This window comes from Impatiens glandulifera, chromosome 5 (assembly GCF_907164915.1).
Source record: "Impatiens glandulifera chromosome 5, dImpGla2.1, whole genome shotgun sequence".
Lineage (NCBI taxonomy): Eukaryota > Viridiplantae > Streptophyta > Magnoliopsida > Ericales > Balsaminaceae > Impatiens > Impatiens glandulifera.
Window position 1 is genome coordinate 36322659 of NC_061866.1, and position 15795 is coordinate 36338453.

Genomic DNA, 15795 nt, shown 5'->3' on the forward strand with positions numbered 1-15795 from the left:
TTATTGAATCAATCACTATATATATTTTATAATAATAAATATATTAGTGGTTATAACTAATTTCATTACGGTTAATAATGTTAATTAATATATATATATATATATATATATATATATATTATATTATTTCAAGAATTTAACTAAAATATAAGTTAAAAAAAATAATACAACAAAATATTAAGTAAATAATTGATAATAATTTATCTCTATTAATCAATAAAAAAATAATCTTGACAATATCAAATCTCCATTAAACATATTTTAAGAATCTAAATGAGATAAAAATGACTAATTATTCATATTTTTAGAATTTATTTCACTTAAAAAGATAATAGTGAATACCAAATTATATAAAGGTTTATACAAAAATGATAAATAATTTATCTTAATATATGTTTATATATTATTTTATAAAAGACATAATTTAAATATAAATTTTGATTAAAATGATAAAATGTTTATCTTCAATTAAAATAAATATAATATATATATATATTATATTATTTGAAATTTAGATATAATATTTGTAAATGTGATTAAATTATTTACTATTAATTGTGATAATTACATTAACTAATCTTAAATAAAAAAATATTTAAAATCTTTATATAATTGTGATTCACATAACAAATTATTTGTATAAGACATTTGTTATATATAAATATAAACTTATAAACTAGATTTTTTTATTATTTTTAATTTTATTTTATAAAATAATTAGTCTATTAAATTAGTGGAAGAAAAAAATATTAATAAAATTTAATATTATTTATAAACTAAATGTATATAAAATTATGAAACTAAATTTAATTTAAATTTAATCGATATAATAGGTGAATATTTTAATTTATAATTATATATAACTATTGACAAAGTAACTTCTTTAAACTTATATTTAAATTAAATTTTTAAGATAATGCATACAAATAATCTTATTTAGCTTTTTAAAATTAAATTAATATTTATTTTTAACTTATATATATATATATATATGAGAGAGGATTGGGAGGGAACTTAGGGGAGGGAATGACGTGTTAATTGGTTAAAAAAACAAAATAACTTTCTCTTCTCTTTTTAATTTTCCTCACACTCTTTTATTTTTTCAACTTCAAATAATTCTCTTTCATCATCGTATATAATATAATATATATATATAATATATATTTTCAATATTTCATTTTAATTAATAAATATAATAGCATATACTTGTAACTACATTACGATTTAAAAGTCTTAATATTTGTTAATATATATATTTATATATATATTTATTACATTATTTTATGAATATAATTAGAATATAAGTTTAAAAAATAATACAACAAAAATTATAAATAAATATTTGATAACAATTTATCTCCATTAATTAATAAAAAAATAGTCTTGACAATATCAAATCTTCGTTAAACATATTTTAATAATATAAATAAAAAAAAACTAGTTTTCTATATTTTTAAAACTTATTTGACTTTAAAAAATATAATAGTGCATACCAAATTATAAAGGTTAAAAAGTAATAAATATTTTATCTTAATATATATATATATATATATATATATATTATTTTATAAAAGTAATTAGTAATAAATTAGTCTATTATTTAATTAGTCATTGATTATGAGAGAGAAAAATATTAATAAGATTTAATATTATTTTTAGAATTATTTATAAACTAAATCAAGTGGGTAGGATATAAAATTATATATAAATATGAAGTCTCAATATAATATTTTATTATTTCGTTTTTTTCATTGTTAATTCAGGTAAGATATGTTTATTGAACGGATAAAATAATATTTTATAATTATATATATTTTAATTAACTTATTTAATATTCTCTTTTGAAACTTATCTTAATTAATTTTTAAAATAATAAAAATTAAAATTTATTAATAATTTTTTTTTATGATTTATAATAATATAAGACTTTTAAATGTGGATGGTTAGAGATATGACTTTAACTACGGTATAAAAACCCGCAGTTAAAGATAAGACTTTTAACTACGATTTTTATATAACACAGTTAAATATAAGACTTTTAAAGGCGATTTTATATACCGTAGTTAAATGTAAGACTTTTAAAGGAAAAACAAGGTATTAACTACGGTTTTAAATACCGCCGTAAAATTTCGCCGTTAAAAACACATTTTTTACTAGTGATATATATATAAACCGTAATATCATTTTATATTATAAAAACTGCCTTCTGATTCATCTCTCTCTCTTCAAGCTTCTGCCTCCTTACATGGCGATTCGAATCCAGCTCCCCGTCTACCAGAAATATTTTTGTCAAGAAGATCAAAAATTAGTCTAAAAAATGGTATGTACACCAAAATCGTCAAGTTTTCTTTGTATTTATGAAACCCTAGGATTACGTACGCACAATGAAGTTATTAATTCGTTCATATTTAGGAAACCCTACTCCGAAAATGTCACGTTCAATGAAAATCCTTCGTATTTAGGAAAACCTACTTAGGGTTAGGTTTAATTACAATTTTGTATATTATTTCTATGAAACCCTAGTTACTGATGTAGGAAAAACTTACTTTTGTTATTAACGAAGCATATTTTTTGAATGTGCAGACAACAAACAACGAAATCGTCCTAAACACTCTAGGCAAAAAATGAATTTTTTGCCCCAATCAATTATTTATTGAAGATAAAGTATTCTCCTCTACAATCTTCTCGCAAAATGACATTTGATGGGGGTGCCGTCGAAGGTTCTTTGTGGTCTTTGGGATGATGTTAATGCAACATTGGATCTCCTGAAGTGTGTAGCGATTCGTTGTTGTACATATGCGATTTCTTTGTTAGAAATTGCTCGTCGAGTTTTTGTCTTATTTTTGTAAATTCAGGTAAACCATATCTATAAGAGAGTGTTCATCTTCTTTTATGTTTTTAATCGTTTTCTCAAAGTGTCTAGGTGAAGTCGTATGTGTTGTTAAGCAGGTAAAACTCTAAACGATCTTCTCATATTTTTAACAAGTACAATGTCGGCTCACCCTCGTTAAAAAATATATTATAAAAACATACAGAGTTATGCTTCTCATTCCTATGTAAATTTAGGATCAAATTTTGTCTTTAAAGTATTTATCTTTGTTCTTAAGTCTGTTTAATTAGGAAGCTTGATATTTGCATACTAACCATTCTATAATTGTCAACAGACAACAAAATTCTGAGCTGAAGCTGATATTCTCTCGAAGCTACACCACCCGAATATTGTGGCCTTTTATGGGATTTTGATATAGCCTATAGCATCATGAAACACATTAATATGGATGTTATCCATGTTCTTGTGCATCGTACACCGGAACAAATGACAGGGCAACAAACACAAAATTTTGTTGAAGCTGTTGAACATTATGCACAACAAGGACTAAGAACATTATGTCTGGCTTGGCGTGAATTAAAAGAAGATGAATATATCGAATGGTCTTTAATTTTTAAAGAAGCAAATAGTTCATTGGTAGATAGGGAAATAAGTATACTCACTACAGCTTTCATTTATTTTTCTTCCTTCTTCTATTTCATAGTTTTTATCAAATGTAAACATATATCTTAATATGTCTACATGAATTGTATGTTTCTTGCTGATAATTTATTTTGCTGCTTCGTGCAGTGGAAAGTGGCTGAAGTCTTCCAAAGATTAGAGAAGAACTTTGAAATCCTTGGGGTTGCTGCAATAGAAGATTGTGTACAGGTATCTGAAATTGCACATTTGACATTTAACATCATTTATCTTAGCATCTATGTATTCCTTGTTTGCCTAATGTGATCTAGACATAACTGGATATATCTTCATTCATATTTATCTGCCTTTCCAGGATGGCGTACTAGAGACAATTGAGACACTCAGGAAAGCTGGGGTAAATTTTTGGATGCTAACTAGAGATAAACAAAATACTAATATACAAATTGCTCTTTCATGCAATTTGTTTCCCCATGTTAGATGATTAAGTTAACTGGAGACACAAAAAATACTCCCTATATAATGCCATGTTCCAAGTTGAAGTTTATTTTTATTCAAAAAGATTCATCTGCATGAGAACTTGAGCCTTGACCCCGTGAGGTTTCTTATTGCCTGCTGACTTCTTTGTGCTACTAAGAATCTTTATCTTTTTATATCAAATAGAAGAACAGAAGTAGTCCAAAATGTAATAATATTGTGTATAGTCTGCAGATATATTATCTTGATAGACAATGCTTGAGGAGTCGATGCAATATATAACTTGGACACAAGCTTTAAGGTTACTCAATTTTGAGCTGGAAAAAGGAGTATATGACATGCAATTTTATAATTATCTATTAAATAAGGTCCACTAAATATGAAAACTATTTCGTAAATATTTTTATTTCCCTCAACTCTAAAGATATGTTTAAGTCGTTATGCTTAAACGACCTCTTTGTCATTCAATGAATGGACTTTTCTCAAACAAATAAACAAAAACTAAATATGGGAAACCATGAAATATCAAGAAATCAACACTTCAAATACTATGTTCTATTGCTGATTAGGAAGGTATTCAAAATAAGTTAAGGAACATGTCGGCGGATGACTTTGTTTCACGTAGTAATACCTTTATTACATCTGGATTCTTTTTTCATACGTTTCATACCTTTTCTTTTAAATGTTATAAAGAAAAACATGTAAGAAATATGTGAAAAGAAAAATAATCTAGTTGTAATGAAGGTATTATTATTTGAATCCGTGACTACAACCACCTATAGTGACTTGTTTTTTCATGCTCATAAACAAAATTACAGCGTGAGATTGTCCTCAATATCTGTGGGGAATCAAAGAAAGCTAATTTATCTTTGTTTTTATTTCTCCCTCTCTGTGGATCTAGTCATTTTAATTTATTTTTAATCAACTATCAAAATAACCAGTGACATCTTTGATATTTCATTATGACGTCATTCCTCATTATATCGACTGATCAGAAACATGCGCAATTAATTTTCGAAATGAGGATCATGAGTTAGATAGAATATATCTACATTGCTATTTGTTTTAATGTATGTTTGAATTCGGGAATTGCTCATGTCCTGTGTTTAATATGTTGTATAAGCTGAATATTACAAAAAATCATGTATATATAATTTTGTGGGAATATATGCAACTAAATTTCAGGGAACTCTTTGCGTTCTACATCTTGTTATCAGCTGTAATAACAGGACACTTCTTGTCTTCCTTTCTTGTTTGCAGAATCCAAAGGACAACTTCTTTTAATTAATGGCAAGATTGAAGATGAAGTTTGTAGAAGCTTAGAGAGAGTACTGCTTACAATGAGAATAACAAATTCGGAACCTAGGGTATGGTCTTGACAGCATATAATTGTTTTCTATATCAGTTTTGCAGCTAATCCCTGCTACGCTCTTACCATCTTCTTGTCATTTATGCTTGGGAAAATTCTTATTTGGGACGTGAATTTATAATCTTTTTTGTTAACTGAAAGGAAACTGATTGAGGATGAATTTGTTTCATCTTTGTTGAAGTAAATCTGATGCATTTGCACATATAATGCCTTCAGAATTGGAATACTTAACATTTTAGTGCAATTATTGTGGTGTGAGGCTATCAAGATAGGCTCACATGTCAAGCATTGTTAGTAAGGAGTTGGAGGTGCTGTTTTGCATTGCATAGTAGTATTGCTGATGCAAGAAAGTATTCATGGTATTTCTGAATGATGTAAGCAATCTGGGGGTGCAGTAAATCTATGTTATGTAGCGCAGTTACATAGTCCCCATCATATCATATCAATTAACCAGGGAGCTTCTATTGTTAAAGTCATGGATATATAGGTGTCCATTTTCTAGCTAAGATGGACCTAATACAATTTACTTATTCTATTTCTTTTGGGAGCTTTCAGATATTTTTTGATGTATTAATTTAGGAATCCGGGAATCATTGCCCGATAAGAAATCTGAAACAAGTTATAGTGATAAGAGAGTATGTCCTTAACTAATTAGAAGAAGATCAGCTTTGGTGCTAATAACTAATTTGTGATCCATAACTGTAATAGGGATTACATCCTTAATTAATTGCTTTTTAGTTACTGTTTTGAAGAACTTTGTCATTCTTAATCAATTAGGGTCGTAGATTTTTGCTCATTTGGAAACACTTTTGCCTTTCTGAAGCTTGATCTGGAGTTGGTTGGGTATGAGGTTGGACGAAAAAGCGTCGATAAATTTCCATGGAATCGTTGATTTTGTTAAGGTCTTGTCCAGATTTTGATTTAGATGAGTTAATGTTATGGAACATTACTTAATTAGACATATATTCACAAATTTGTTAATGTTTTCCATCCAAATCTAAACTAAGACACAGTTCTAGCTCCACGAAGTGTTTCCAAATAGTCTAAACTCATTCACTATAAGATATGATTAGTTTGTATGATGTATTATTGTATTTTGCGGATAAATGTAATTTGTACACACCAAGACTAAAAGTTTATTTGGTTAACATCTGCTGCTCCTCAGGTTTCTTAAACAAAGCAAAATATTATGGATAGTGTCATAAATGCCATTTTTGAAGTAGAACATTCTGTCTATCCGTTCCTTTTTTATACTTCTATGATAATTCTTTACCAGCCTTATTAAACAAGCTCTTGTTTTGCTAAACAGGATGTGGCTTTTGTGATTACGTTGCATGCTTATGCTTCTGAAAAAGAAGCAAAATGGAGGAAGTGTCAATGGTGGCACTATCTGGGTGTATTTGGCTATAGGCTTTTGTAGTTGCAATAGAGACCAAGTAAGTTATTATAGGGACCTGGGTTACTTTTTTATTTCATTTTGAACAGAAGATAATTAGTTATTTAATCTTGTAATGATGATTGAATAATTTTGCTTTGGTAGCTCCTTCACAATGTTGCAACATTTGGCGGTATGGGGAAATCTTGTTGGGTTCTATGTGATAAACTAGATTGTTAGTGCTATTCCTTCGTCGGGGATGTATACCATAATGTTCCGCCTGTGTAGACAGCCATCTTATTGGATAAGCATTGGGGTAAGTCTTGGAAATGATTAAAGGGTCATTTTGTTAAAATATATATTATTATTATTATTGAAGTTATAAGATGATTGGGGTGTATTTCTGCTGATAGTTGGAGCAGGAATGGGTCTAGTGCTTGCGTTGAAGTATTTAAGATACAGATACAGACCGAGTAAGATTAATGTTCTTCAGCAGGCAAAGAGGTTAGGAGGGCCGATATTGTCCCTTGGAAATATAATAGAGGCTCCTCAGGGAAGAGCAACAAATGAGAAAGATATGACACCTTTGAGTATAATAACGTCACAGGAGAAGAACAACAGAAACCGAGTTTATGAACCGCTACTGTCAGATTCCCCAAATGCCACAAGAAGATCTCTAGGGTCGGGGACACCCTTTAAGTTCTTTCAGACGTCACAGTCTCAATTGTCCTCTAGCTATTCCAGAAACTGCAAAGATAATTAACTATCTAGAAATTAAGAAAGATATCCTCCCCTGCAGTTTAGCAACTGCTTGCTGCTGTTGAGGAGGATGAGAAGTCCAAAATTTGTGTTGTTTTAGGGGTAAAATATTTATATTGCATCCATAAGTCTATAAGAAATATGACCTGTTATTGGGTCGATAGGAGCCTGCATGTCTATTAGTTAATAATAGAAAAGGTGAAAAATGCTATAGCTAATTTTGTATGGATGTACGAGTAAAACCATTGATTATTATTATTATAAGATTGATTGATGACTGGCTGGTTATTATTATTATGGATACATTTATTTTGGGGGTGAGAAAAGTATCCAAGTATGAGAATACATTTCAATCAAGGCATTTATTATTTAGTATTCACATGCCATTTGACTCCTCATACAAACCTTTCTTCCAAGGATCACACAACATTATCATTTGCTAACAATAAAGGCAAAATCCTTCTCTTCAAGACAATCTCACAGAAGAATATGCAATCAAACTGCGCATGAAATGCTTGTTCATCTAATCTTGCATCTTGTGTAATAAAATTTGTGAGTTTTCTACCCTAAAAAAAATATAGAATGTTGTGGGCTTGGGAGCATCCATCCAAATAGAGAGCCTAAAATGGTCCTTATACTACTACAAGTAAAGCCCTATTATTGGATCAAGAAAAAGTCTGAGCTGATCTCAATCTATATGTATGGGTGAAAAATGGTCATTATTATTATCATGACAACAAAATACAATTCAATGGGAAATGATACAGTTTATCCAAACCCTCCAATGATACAACAAATCCCCTTAACCAAACCAAACCAAAGAATTTAAGATCAAACTGTTTCTGCATGATACTACTTCTTAATTGGTCTCATATAAATGAAACTGTAAGTTTTTTTCTTTCTTGTTTAACATATCATCATCACTTATATTCTTGAAAATCCGCATGTCCTGTTGCCTGTGCATGGTCCACAACCTCCTGTATTTTAATTTATTTCCACATTCACCACCACAAGAGAATCCACATTATGACTTTTCTTATTATGGAGATTACCTTTCAAAATCATAATGTAAGAAATTTTTGGCATATAAGGGGAGGGAGGAGGAGGAGAATTACCTTTTGGCCAATGACTCCAATCTGGAAAACCCCACATCGCAAAGTGAAGTTGGCTGTGTTGGTGAAACTTCTTTTCCTACACAAGTAACGCATCGAGTGGATTACTTACCATGCATGCTAGCTAACACAAAATATTGAACCAGACCAAACTAAACCTAGTTATAATTTTATCATTCCAATCATTAACCAAGCTCGACAGATCAATCAAATCAATTAGATCAAGTATATCAAAAAATACCACACCAACTAGGCCTCCCTGAGGATAAGCATTTGAAACATTAAGTTCTTACCAGCTCGAGGTCAGCAAATATATATTGCACTTTTATAGGAACAACATTCAATAATGATCAATAACACAATGCTTCTTTTTATCAAACCTAATCCATTACCTTTGTTGTTCTTTGACAAAATTCAGAGCCAGCCTTTCAACTGCTCCAATTGTTCTATCCTTATCAACTAGAAATATTGTCTGATCAAACTCCTCTAGTGCTCATTCAGCGGGTGACATTTGTTGATCCAGTACAATAATTACAAGCGCACACATATTTCCCATTGTGGGAGGGGAAGAGAGTACTAGTCATATAAATATATACATATATAGAGAGAGAGAGCATACAACCAAAGCATCATTGTGCAGTCCATCATAAATCAACATCACTCTCTCTCGATAGTTCTTTTCTTGCCAAAAAAGAACCATGAGGATGATATCAATAATACACCCTTGAGCCTTCCTGCCTGTCAAATACATAACCAAACATTCACCTGTCCATACAAATCACATCTTGTGGTTTGGATGTCGTATACTTTATCTTCAATAGATATTTAACTGAGGCAAAAAATTCATTCTTTGCCTACAGTGTTTGGGACGATTTCGTTGTTTGTTGCCTACACATTCAAAAAATATGTTTCGTTAATAACAAAAATAAGTTTTTCCTACATCAGTAACTAGGGTTTCGTGGAAATAATATACAAAACCGTAATTAAACCTAACCCTAAGTAGGTTTTCCTAAATACGAAGAATTTTCATTGAACGTGACATTTTTGGAGTAGGGTTTCCTAAATATGAACGAAATAACGACCTCATTGTGCGTACGTAATCCTAGGGCTTCATAAATACAAAGAAAACTTAACGATTTCGGTGTAGTACCATTTTTTAGACTGATTTTCAATCTTCTTGACAAAAATATTTCTGATAGACGGGGAGCCGGATTCGAATCACCATGAAAGGAGGCAAAAGCTTGAAGAGAGAGATGAATCGAAAGGCAATTTTTATAATATAAAATGATATTAGGGTTTATATATATATATATTATTATAAAAGAATTTGCAGCGGGAAAAATTATTTTATACCTTAATATGTGCGCTTGAAGTGAAGTATGTTTCACTTCCATTTTATATGGCGCTTGGAGTGAAGTATGCTTCACTGAAAACAGTCTCTCCACATTTTCTAATGGGTTTACATACATGAATGAATAAATGTTTTTACATGAACACTAAAATGTCTTTACATTGATGTGTTGGAGGTTTTACATGAACCTCTAGGAATATAAACTAATTGAAGTGATGTATGCTTCCTTTTTTACATGGTGCCTAGAGAGAAGTATGCTTCACTCAATATTGTTTCTCTACATTCTATTTTACATGGCGTTTGGAGCGAAGTATGTTTTACTTCTGTTTTACATGGCGCTTGAAGTGAAGTATGCTTCACTTCCGTTTTACATGGCGCTTGGAGCGAGGTATGCTTCACTTCTGTTTTATATGTCACTTGAAGTGAAGTATGCTTCACTTCCGTTTTATATGGCGCTTAAAGTGAAGTAAGTTTCACTTCTGTTTTATATGTCGCTTAAAGTGAAGTATGTTTCACTTCCGTTTTACATGGCACTTAAAGTGAAGTATGCTTCACTTTCGTTTTACATGGCGCTTGGAGTGAAGTATGCTTCATTAAAAACAGTCTCTCTAGATTCTCCAATGAGTTTACATACATGAATGAATAACTATTTTTACATGAACGCTAAAATGTCTTTATATTGATGTGTTGGAGGTTTTACATGAACCTCTAGGCATATAAACTAATTGAAGTGAAGTATGCTTCACTTTTTACATGGCGCCTAGAGAGAAGTATGCTTCACTTAATATTGTATCTCTACATTCTGTTTTACATGGCACCTGGAGAGAAGTATGATTCACTTCTATTTTACATGACGCTTGAGGTGAAGTAGGCTTCACTTCCGTTTTACATGGCGCTTGGAGCGAAGTATGCTTCACTTCTGTTTTATATGTCGCTTAAAGTGAAGTATGCTTCTTTTCCAAAAAAAAGGTGAAGTATGCTTCACTTTCGTTTTACATAGCGCTTAAAGTAAAGTATGCTTCACTTCCGTTTTACATGGCGCTTGGAGTGAAGTATGCTTCACTGAAATCAGTCTCTCCACATTCTCCAATGGGTTTACATACATGAATGAATAAATGTTTTTACATGAATGCTAAAATGTCTTTACATTGATGTGTTGAAGGTTTTACATGAACCTCTAGGCATATAAACGATTTGAAGTGAAGTATGCTTCACTTTTTACATGGCGCCTGGAGAGAAGTATGCTCACTTAATATTGTATCTCTACATTCTATTTTACATGGCACCTGGAGAGAAATATGCTTCACTTCTGTTTTACATGGCTTGAAGTGAAGTATGCTTCACTTCCGTTTTACATGGTGTTTGAAGCGAAGTATGCTTCACTTTTGTTTTATATGTCGCTTTAAGTGAAGTATGCTTTACTTTCGTTTTACATGGCGCTTAAAGTGAAGTATGCTTCACTTCCGTTTTACATGGTACTTGGAGTGAAGTATGCTTCACTGTAAATAGTCTCTCCACATTCTCCAATGGGTTTACATACATGAATGAATACATGTTTTTATATAAACGCTGAAATGTCTTTACATTGATGTGTTGGAGGTTTTACATGAACCTCTAGGCATATAAACTAATTGAAGTGAAGTATGCTTCACTTTTTACATGGCGCCTGGAGAGAAGTATGTTTCACTTAATACTGTATCTCTACATTCTGTTTTACATGGCACCTGTAGAGAAGTATGCTTTACTCAATATTGTATCTCTACATTCTATTTAACGGCGTTTGTGTTGAACCCAGAATTGAATCCAGGTTCTGGGTTCTCTCTTCCTTTCAATCTAACTTTAATTTATTAATATTATAATAATCCTGCATTTTGATTTGTTCACAACAGATGAACAGAAAAATCGATAGCAGAAGATCTGGATTGCTACATATGAGTTGGTCAAGCCAATCCGGGGAAGATTGAGAAAGTTATAATATATGAACATTGTAAATTTATATGATATCAACATGTTTAACATTATTTTGATATGTACATATATTATTAATATTTTTTTCGTTATTATAGTATTAATGTTTCACTTAACTCTTTAAATTTAAATAATTTAATTGTAATAATTTGTAAGTTAAAAATATATTATTAAGTAAACTTTAATACTTAAAGATTGAATATTAATTTAATTTATTATTAGAATTAATCCTATAATTATTTAAATAATATAATATGTACCTTAAATATAAGAGTAATGAAAGGGAAACAAAAATTTTATTGCTAAAGTGGAGGAATGATGTGAAAATGGGACCATGATGGATAATTAAACTTAATTCAAAATATGTATTTATTTACCTTCTTTTCATTAATAATCTTTATTTATTTTTTTTTTCCTCTTTTTATCTGTATAATTATATATTTATATATTTGAATTAATTAATTTGTTTATATATTTTTAAAAATAATAACTGAAAATTTGAATAAGAAGTTAAATATAAAAATATTAATTGTTTTTTTAATTTAATTAATTATTATTTTATTTATTATTTTTGACGATTAATAGTTAATTAATTAATTAATTTATATATTTTAAAAATGAGTAATAATAAAGAGAATGAAAAAAAATAATAAAATATATAAATGTATATTTTTAAAATATTTATATATTTGATTAAAATGTTATTTTTCTTTTAAAAATTTATTTTATTTCTCCTTTAGAAGTTTTTTTTTTATTTAATTTTCTTATAAGATGTATTAAAAATTGAGTTCAACTAGCACATAATATTAGAATATCTCTTTTATAGTATAATCTTTTATTTTTATTGAAATTCGGACATTTTGAAATTAAACATCTATATATATATATTAGTTAGTTAAAAAAATAATTTATATTGTTAGGAATGTCCGGCGTTCATCAAATTTGATGTTAAGTTTAAAATATAAAGACTTATTAGCCTATTTGGTTAAAAAGATTTATTTGTTTTTGTTAGGTTGTAAGTTCCAAAATATATATAACATTTTAAATTTTATTTTTAACCGTTTTAAGTTTATGGGTGGGTCAACCCATAATTCGACCCAAATATCTATTTACTCTGATATATATTCAAAATAACCGTAACTCTGCGGACATTTTAAAATTAAGCATCATTATATATATAAATTAGTTTTAAAAAAATTAATTACTTAGAGAAATATAGAAAAAAAGAATTTAGGTGATAGAATTACATGGATAGAATTATAAATTTTCTCTCTCTTTTTCACTAAAACATTTTCCTTTTTTATCCAATAACATGATCTACTTCATTTCATCCCTCGTTACTCCTCATTTACTTTTTATGAGGAATAATAGAGTAAGATTGTATCACATCATTGTTGTTGAAAAAAAAATAACGTGAAAAGATAAGATAATTAAATTGTGTCAAGTCATTCTTTTCTTTCATCTTTTAAATTCTCCCATATCATTTTTAATATTTTATATATTAAAAAAATATGATTCAATAGATAAAACAATTAAATTTGATATTTGAGTTTTTAGATAAAATAAAAAAAAAACCAACAAGACAGGCCATATCTAGTCATTGTTTTATGTCATATATTTATGTGATAACTTATTCATTCCACCAACCCACTAGCTAGTTCAACTAGTTTGAAATTGAAGTGAAGAGTCTATGAGGCCATATTGTATCATCCATTCATCCTAAATAATAATAAAAAAGAATTACCACTGAACCCAAAAAAAGAAAATAGAATTAATTGCATCTAAATTATTCTCTATAAATACCAGGCAATCCAACGAGTCAGGATCAAACTAGCTTCAAACACGAATCAATTGAAAGGAAAGATGGATATTATTCCTTTGGTTCTCTGCTCTGTACTCTTTATCTTATTTCTCAATGCATCTGTCTCCCACTTTAGAAGAAGGAAGCTTCCCCCAGGTCCTATTGGCCTGCCCATCTTTGGAAACCTTTTTCAGGTATGCTAATATTTGTAAATATATATTTTTTTTAATGTTGATTTGAACTCATAACCTTGAAGACATTCATTCCTTGTAGGTTGGGCCGAAGCCACATGTGTCGTTTGCGAGACTGGCTAAAAAGTACGGTCCAATAATGTCCCTACGGCTCGGTTCCGTCACATCGGTGGTTGTTTCTTCCCCGGAGATTGCCAGAGAGATATTACAGAAGCATGATGATGTTTTCTGTGAAAGGGCAATACCAGACGCTGCCAAGGGCCAAGCTAATTTCCACATCTCCATGGTTTGGCTTCCTGCCGGCAATAGGTGGCGGATGCTCCGGCAAGCAATGCACAATCACTTAGCACACAAACATAAGTTGGACTCTTTAGTGGACTTGCGGCATAAGGCTGCTAGAGAGCTGGTGGAACACGTGAAGGAGGTTTCTCAACGCCGCTGCGGGGAGAATGGAGAGATGTCTGCCGTGGCTATCGGAAACTTGGCTTTTTCCACTGCTCTTAACCAGATGTCAAATGTTTGCTTCTCGCAGAATGTGGCGGAATATGAATCCAATGAGATTCTGGTAATTATATATGTTGGCATGCATTAATTATTATATGATTTATGAGAGTTTTCATCATGATGCATGCATATGGATGCAGGGGTTTATGAAGGCCGTGAAGACAATTATGCATGTAGGAGGGAAGTTTAACATATCCGACTTGTTTCCTTGGCTCAAGACAATGGATCCTCAAGGCATTAGGCGGAAGACCAAAAAAGCTTATGATTGGCTTGAGGCAAGGGTTGATATCTTTCTCAACCAGAGGATGGATCAGATTCGTAATTCCAACCTTTCTTTTAACTCTACACATGACCATGATGATCTTTTGCATTCCTTTATGGACTGTGGGCTTAAAGATCCGGATTTTAATACTCAACAACTCAAAGTCTTACTTATTGTTAGTAATCTTGATTTTCTTTGTGGTGACTTCCTTTTTTCATCATGGTTTTCAACACCTTTTTGTCATACTCAACATTTTGTGTATTCTTCAGGAGCTAATGGTAGCTGGATCTGATTCAACATCAATCACTGCAGAATGGGTAATGGCAAAACTTCTTTTGAATCCAGACATAATGAAAAAACTTCGCCAAGAGATATCCGAGATTGTTGGTACAAAAGGGAAGATAGAAGAAATAGACGTCCTTAATCTCCCATACTTACAAGCTGTAATTAAGGAAACAATGAGGCTTAGGTTTGCAGTTCCATTTCTAATGCCCCACAAGTCCAATGAAGAAGTTGAAGTTAATGGTTATGTGATCCCAAGGAACACACAAATATTCATAAATGCTTGGGCCATTGCTAGAGATCCAAGCTACTGGGAAGTCCCAGAAAAGTTCATACCGGAGAGATTTCTCAATTCAACAGTGGATTTTAAAGGGCAGCATTTTGGTTTCATTCCATTTGGTGCTGGTCGTAGAATTTGCCCTGGGATGCCCGTGGCTCATCGCATGGTAAGCCTTATAGTTGCGTCATTGGTTTATCACTTCGATTGGAAGCTTCCAAAAGGCACCACAATAGATAGCCTAGACATGGATGATCTCTTTGGCATCACACTTCCAAAGGCCACACCTTTGCTTGCAATACCTACTTTTCTTAATTAAATAATGATGGGCTTAATTAATTAAGTCGATTTTTCAATAATACATTAATGGTGTATTAAGTTAAATAAAATAAATGATTTACTCAATAATATATCAATAATGTATTAAGTTAAATAAAGAACATTTTATATGGTTAGTTTGATTCAAGTTATCCGTTATTTAATTTAGCTTATATTAAATTTGATTAAACTTAAATGCTCAACTTATTATTTAATTTTGTATTTTTTATATTATATATATATATATATATTAAATATTAATCACTTTAATTTTCTTATA

The 15795-nt window shown here is 30.2% G+C and overlaps 1 protein-coding gene and 2 pseudogenes across 1 annotated transcript; 2 read left to right on the forward strand and 1 right to left on the reverse strand.

The window, feature by feature from the left end:
- Positions 1-3274: 3274 nt before the first annotated feature.
- Positions 3275-7453, forward strand: LOC124939269 (annotated as a pseudogene).
- A 916-nt stretch (positions 7454-8369) lies between these two features.
- On the reverse strand, positions 8370-13471 carry LOC124939270 (annotated as a pseudogene).
- Positions 13472-13743: 272 nt separating this feature from the next.
- Positions 13744-15551, forward strand: LOC124939271 (cytochrome P450 76T24-like). The gene is made up of 4 exons (XM_047479758.1): positions 13744-13875; positions 13955-14437; positions 14517-14813; positions 14908-15551. The coding sequence occupies exons 1-4, from the start codon at positions 13744-13746 to the stop codon at positions 15514-15516; spliced, it is 1521 nt and encodes a 506-aa protein (XP_047335714.1). The 3' UTR covers positions 15517-15551.
- Positions 15552-15795: the final 244 nt, after the last annotated feature.

Coding starts and splice junctions, on each gene's coding strand:
- LOC124939271 (XM_047479758.1), top strand. CDS start 13,744: ATGGATATTATTCCTTTGGTTCTCTGCTCTGTACTCTTTATCTTATTT. Junction 13,876..13,954: donor TCTTTGGAAACCTTTTTCAG/GTATGCTAATAT, acceptor CATTCCTTGTAG/GTTGGGCCGAAGCCACATGT. Junction 14,814..14,907: donor AACTCAAAGTCTTACTTATT/GTTAGTAATCTT, acceptor TGTATTCTTCAG/GAGCTAATGGTAGCTGGATC.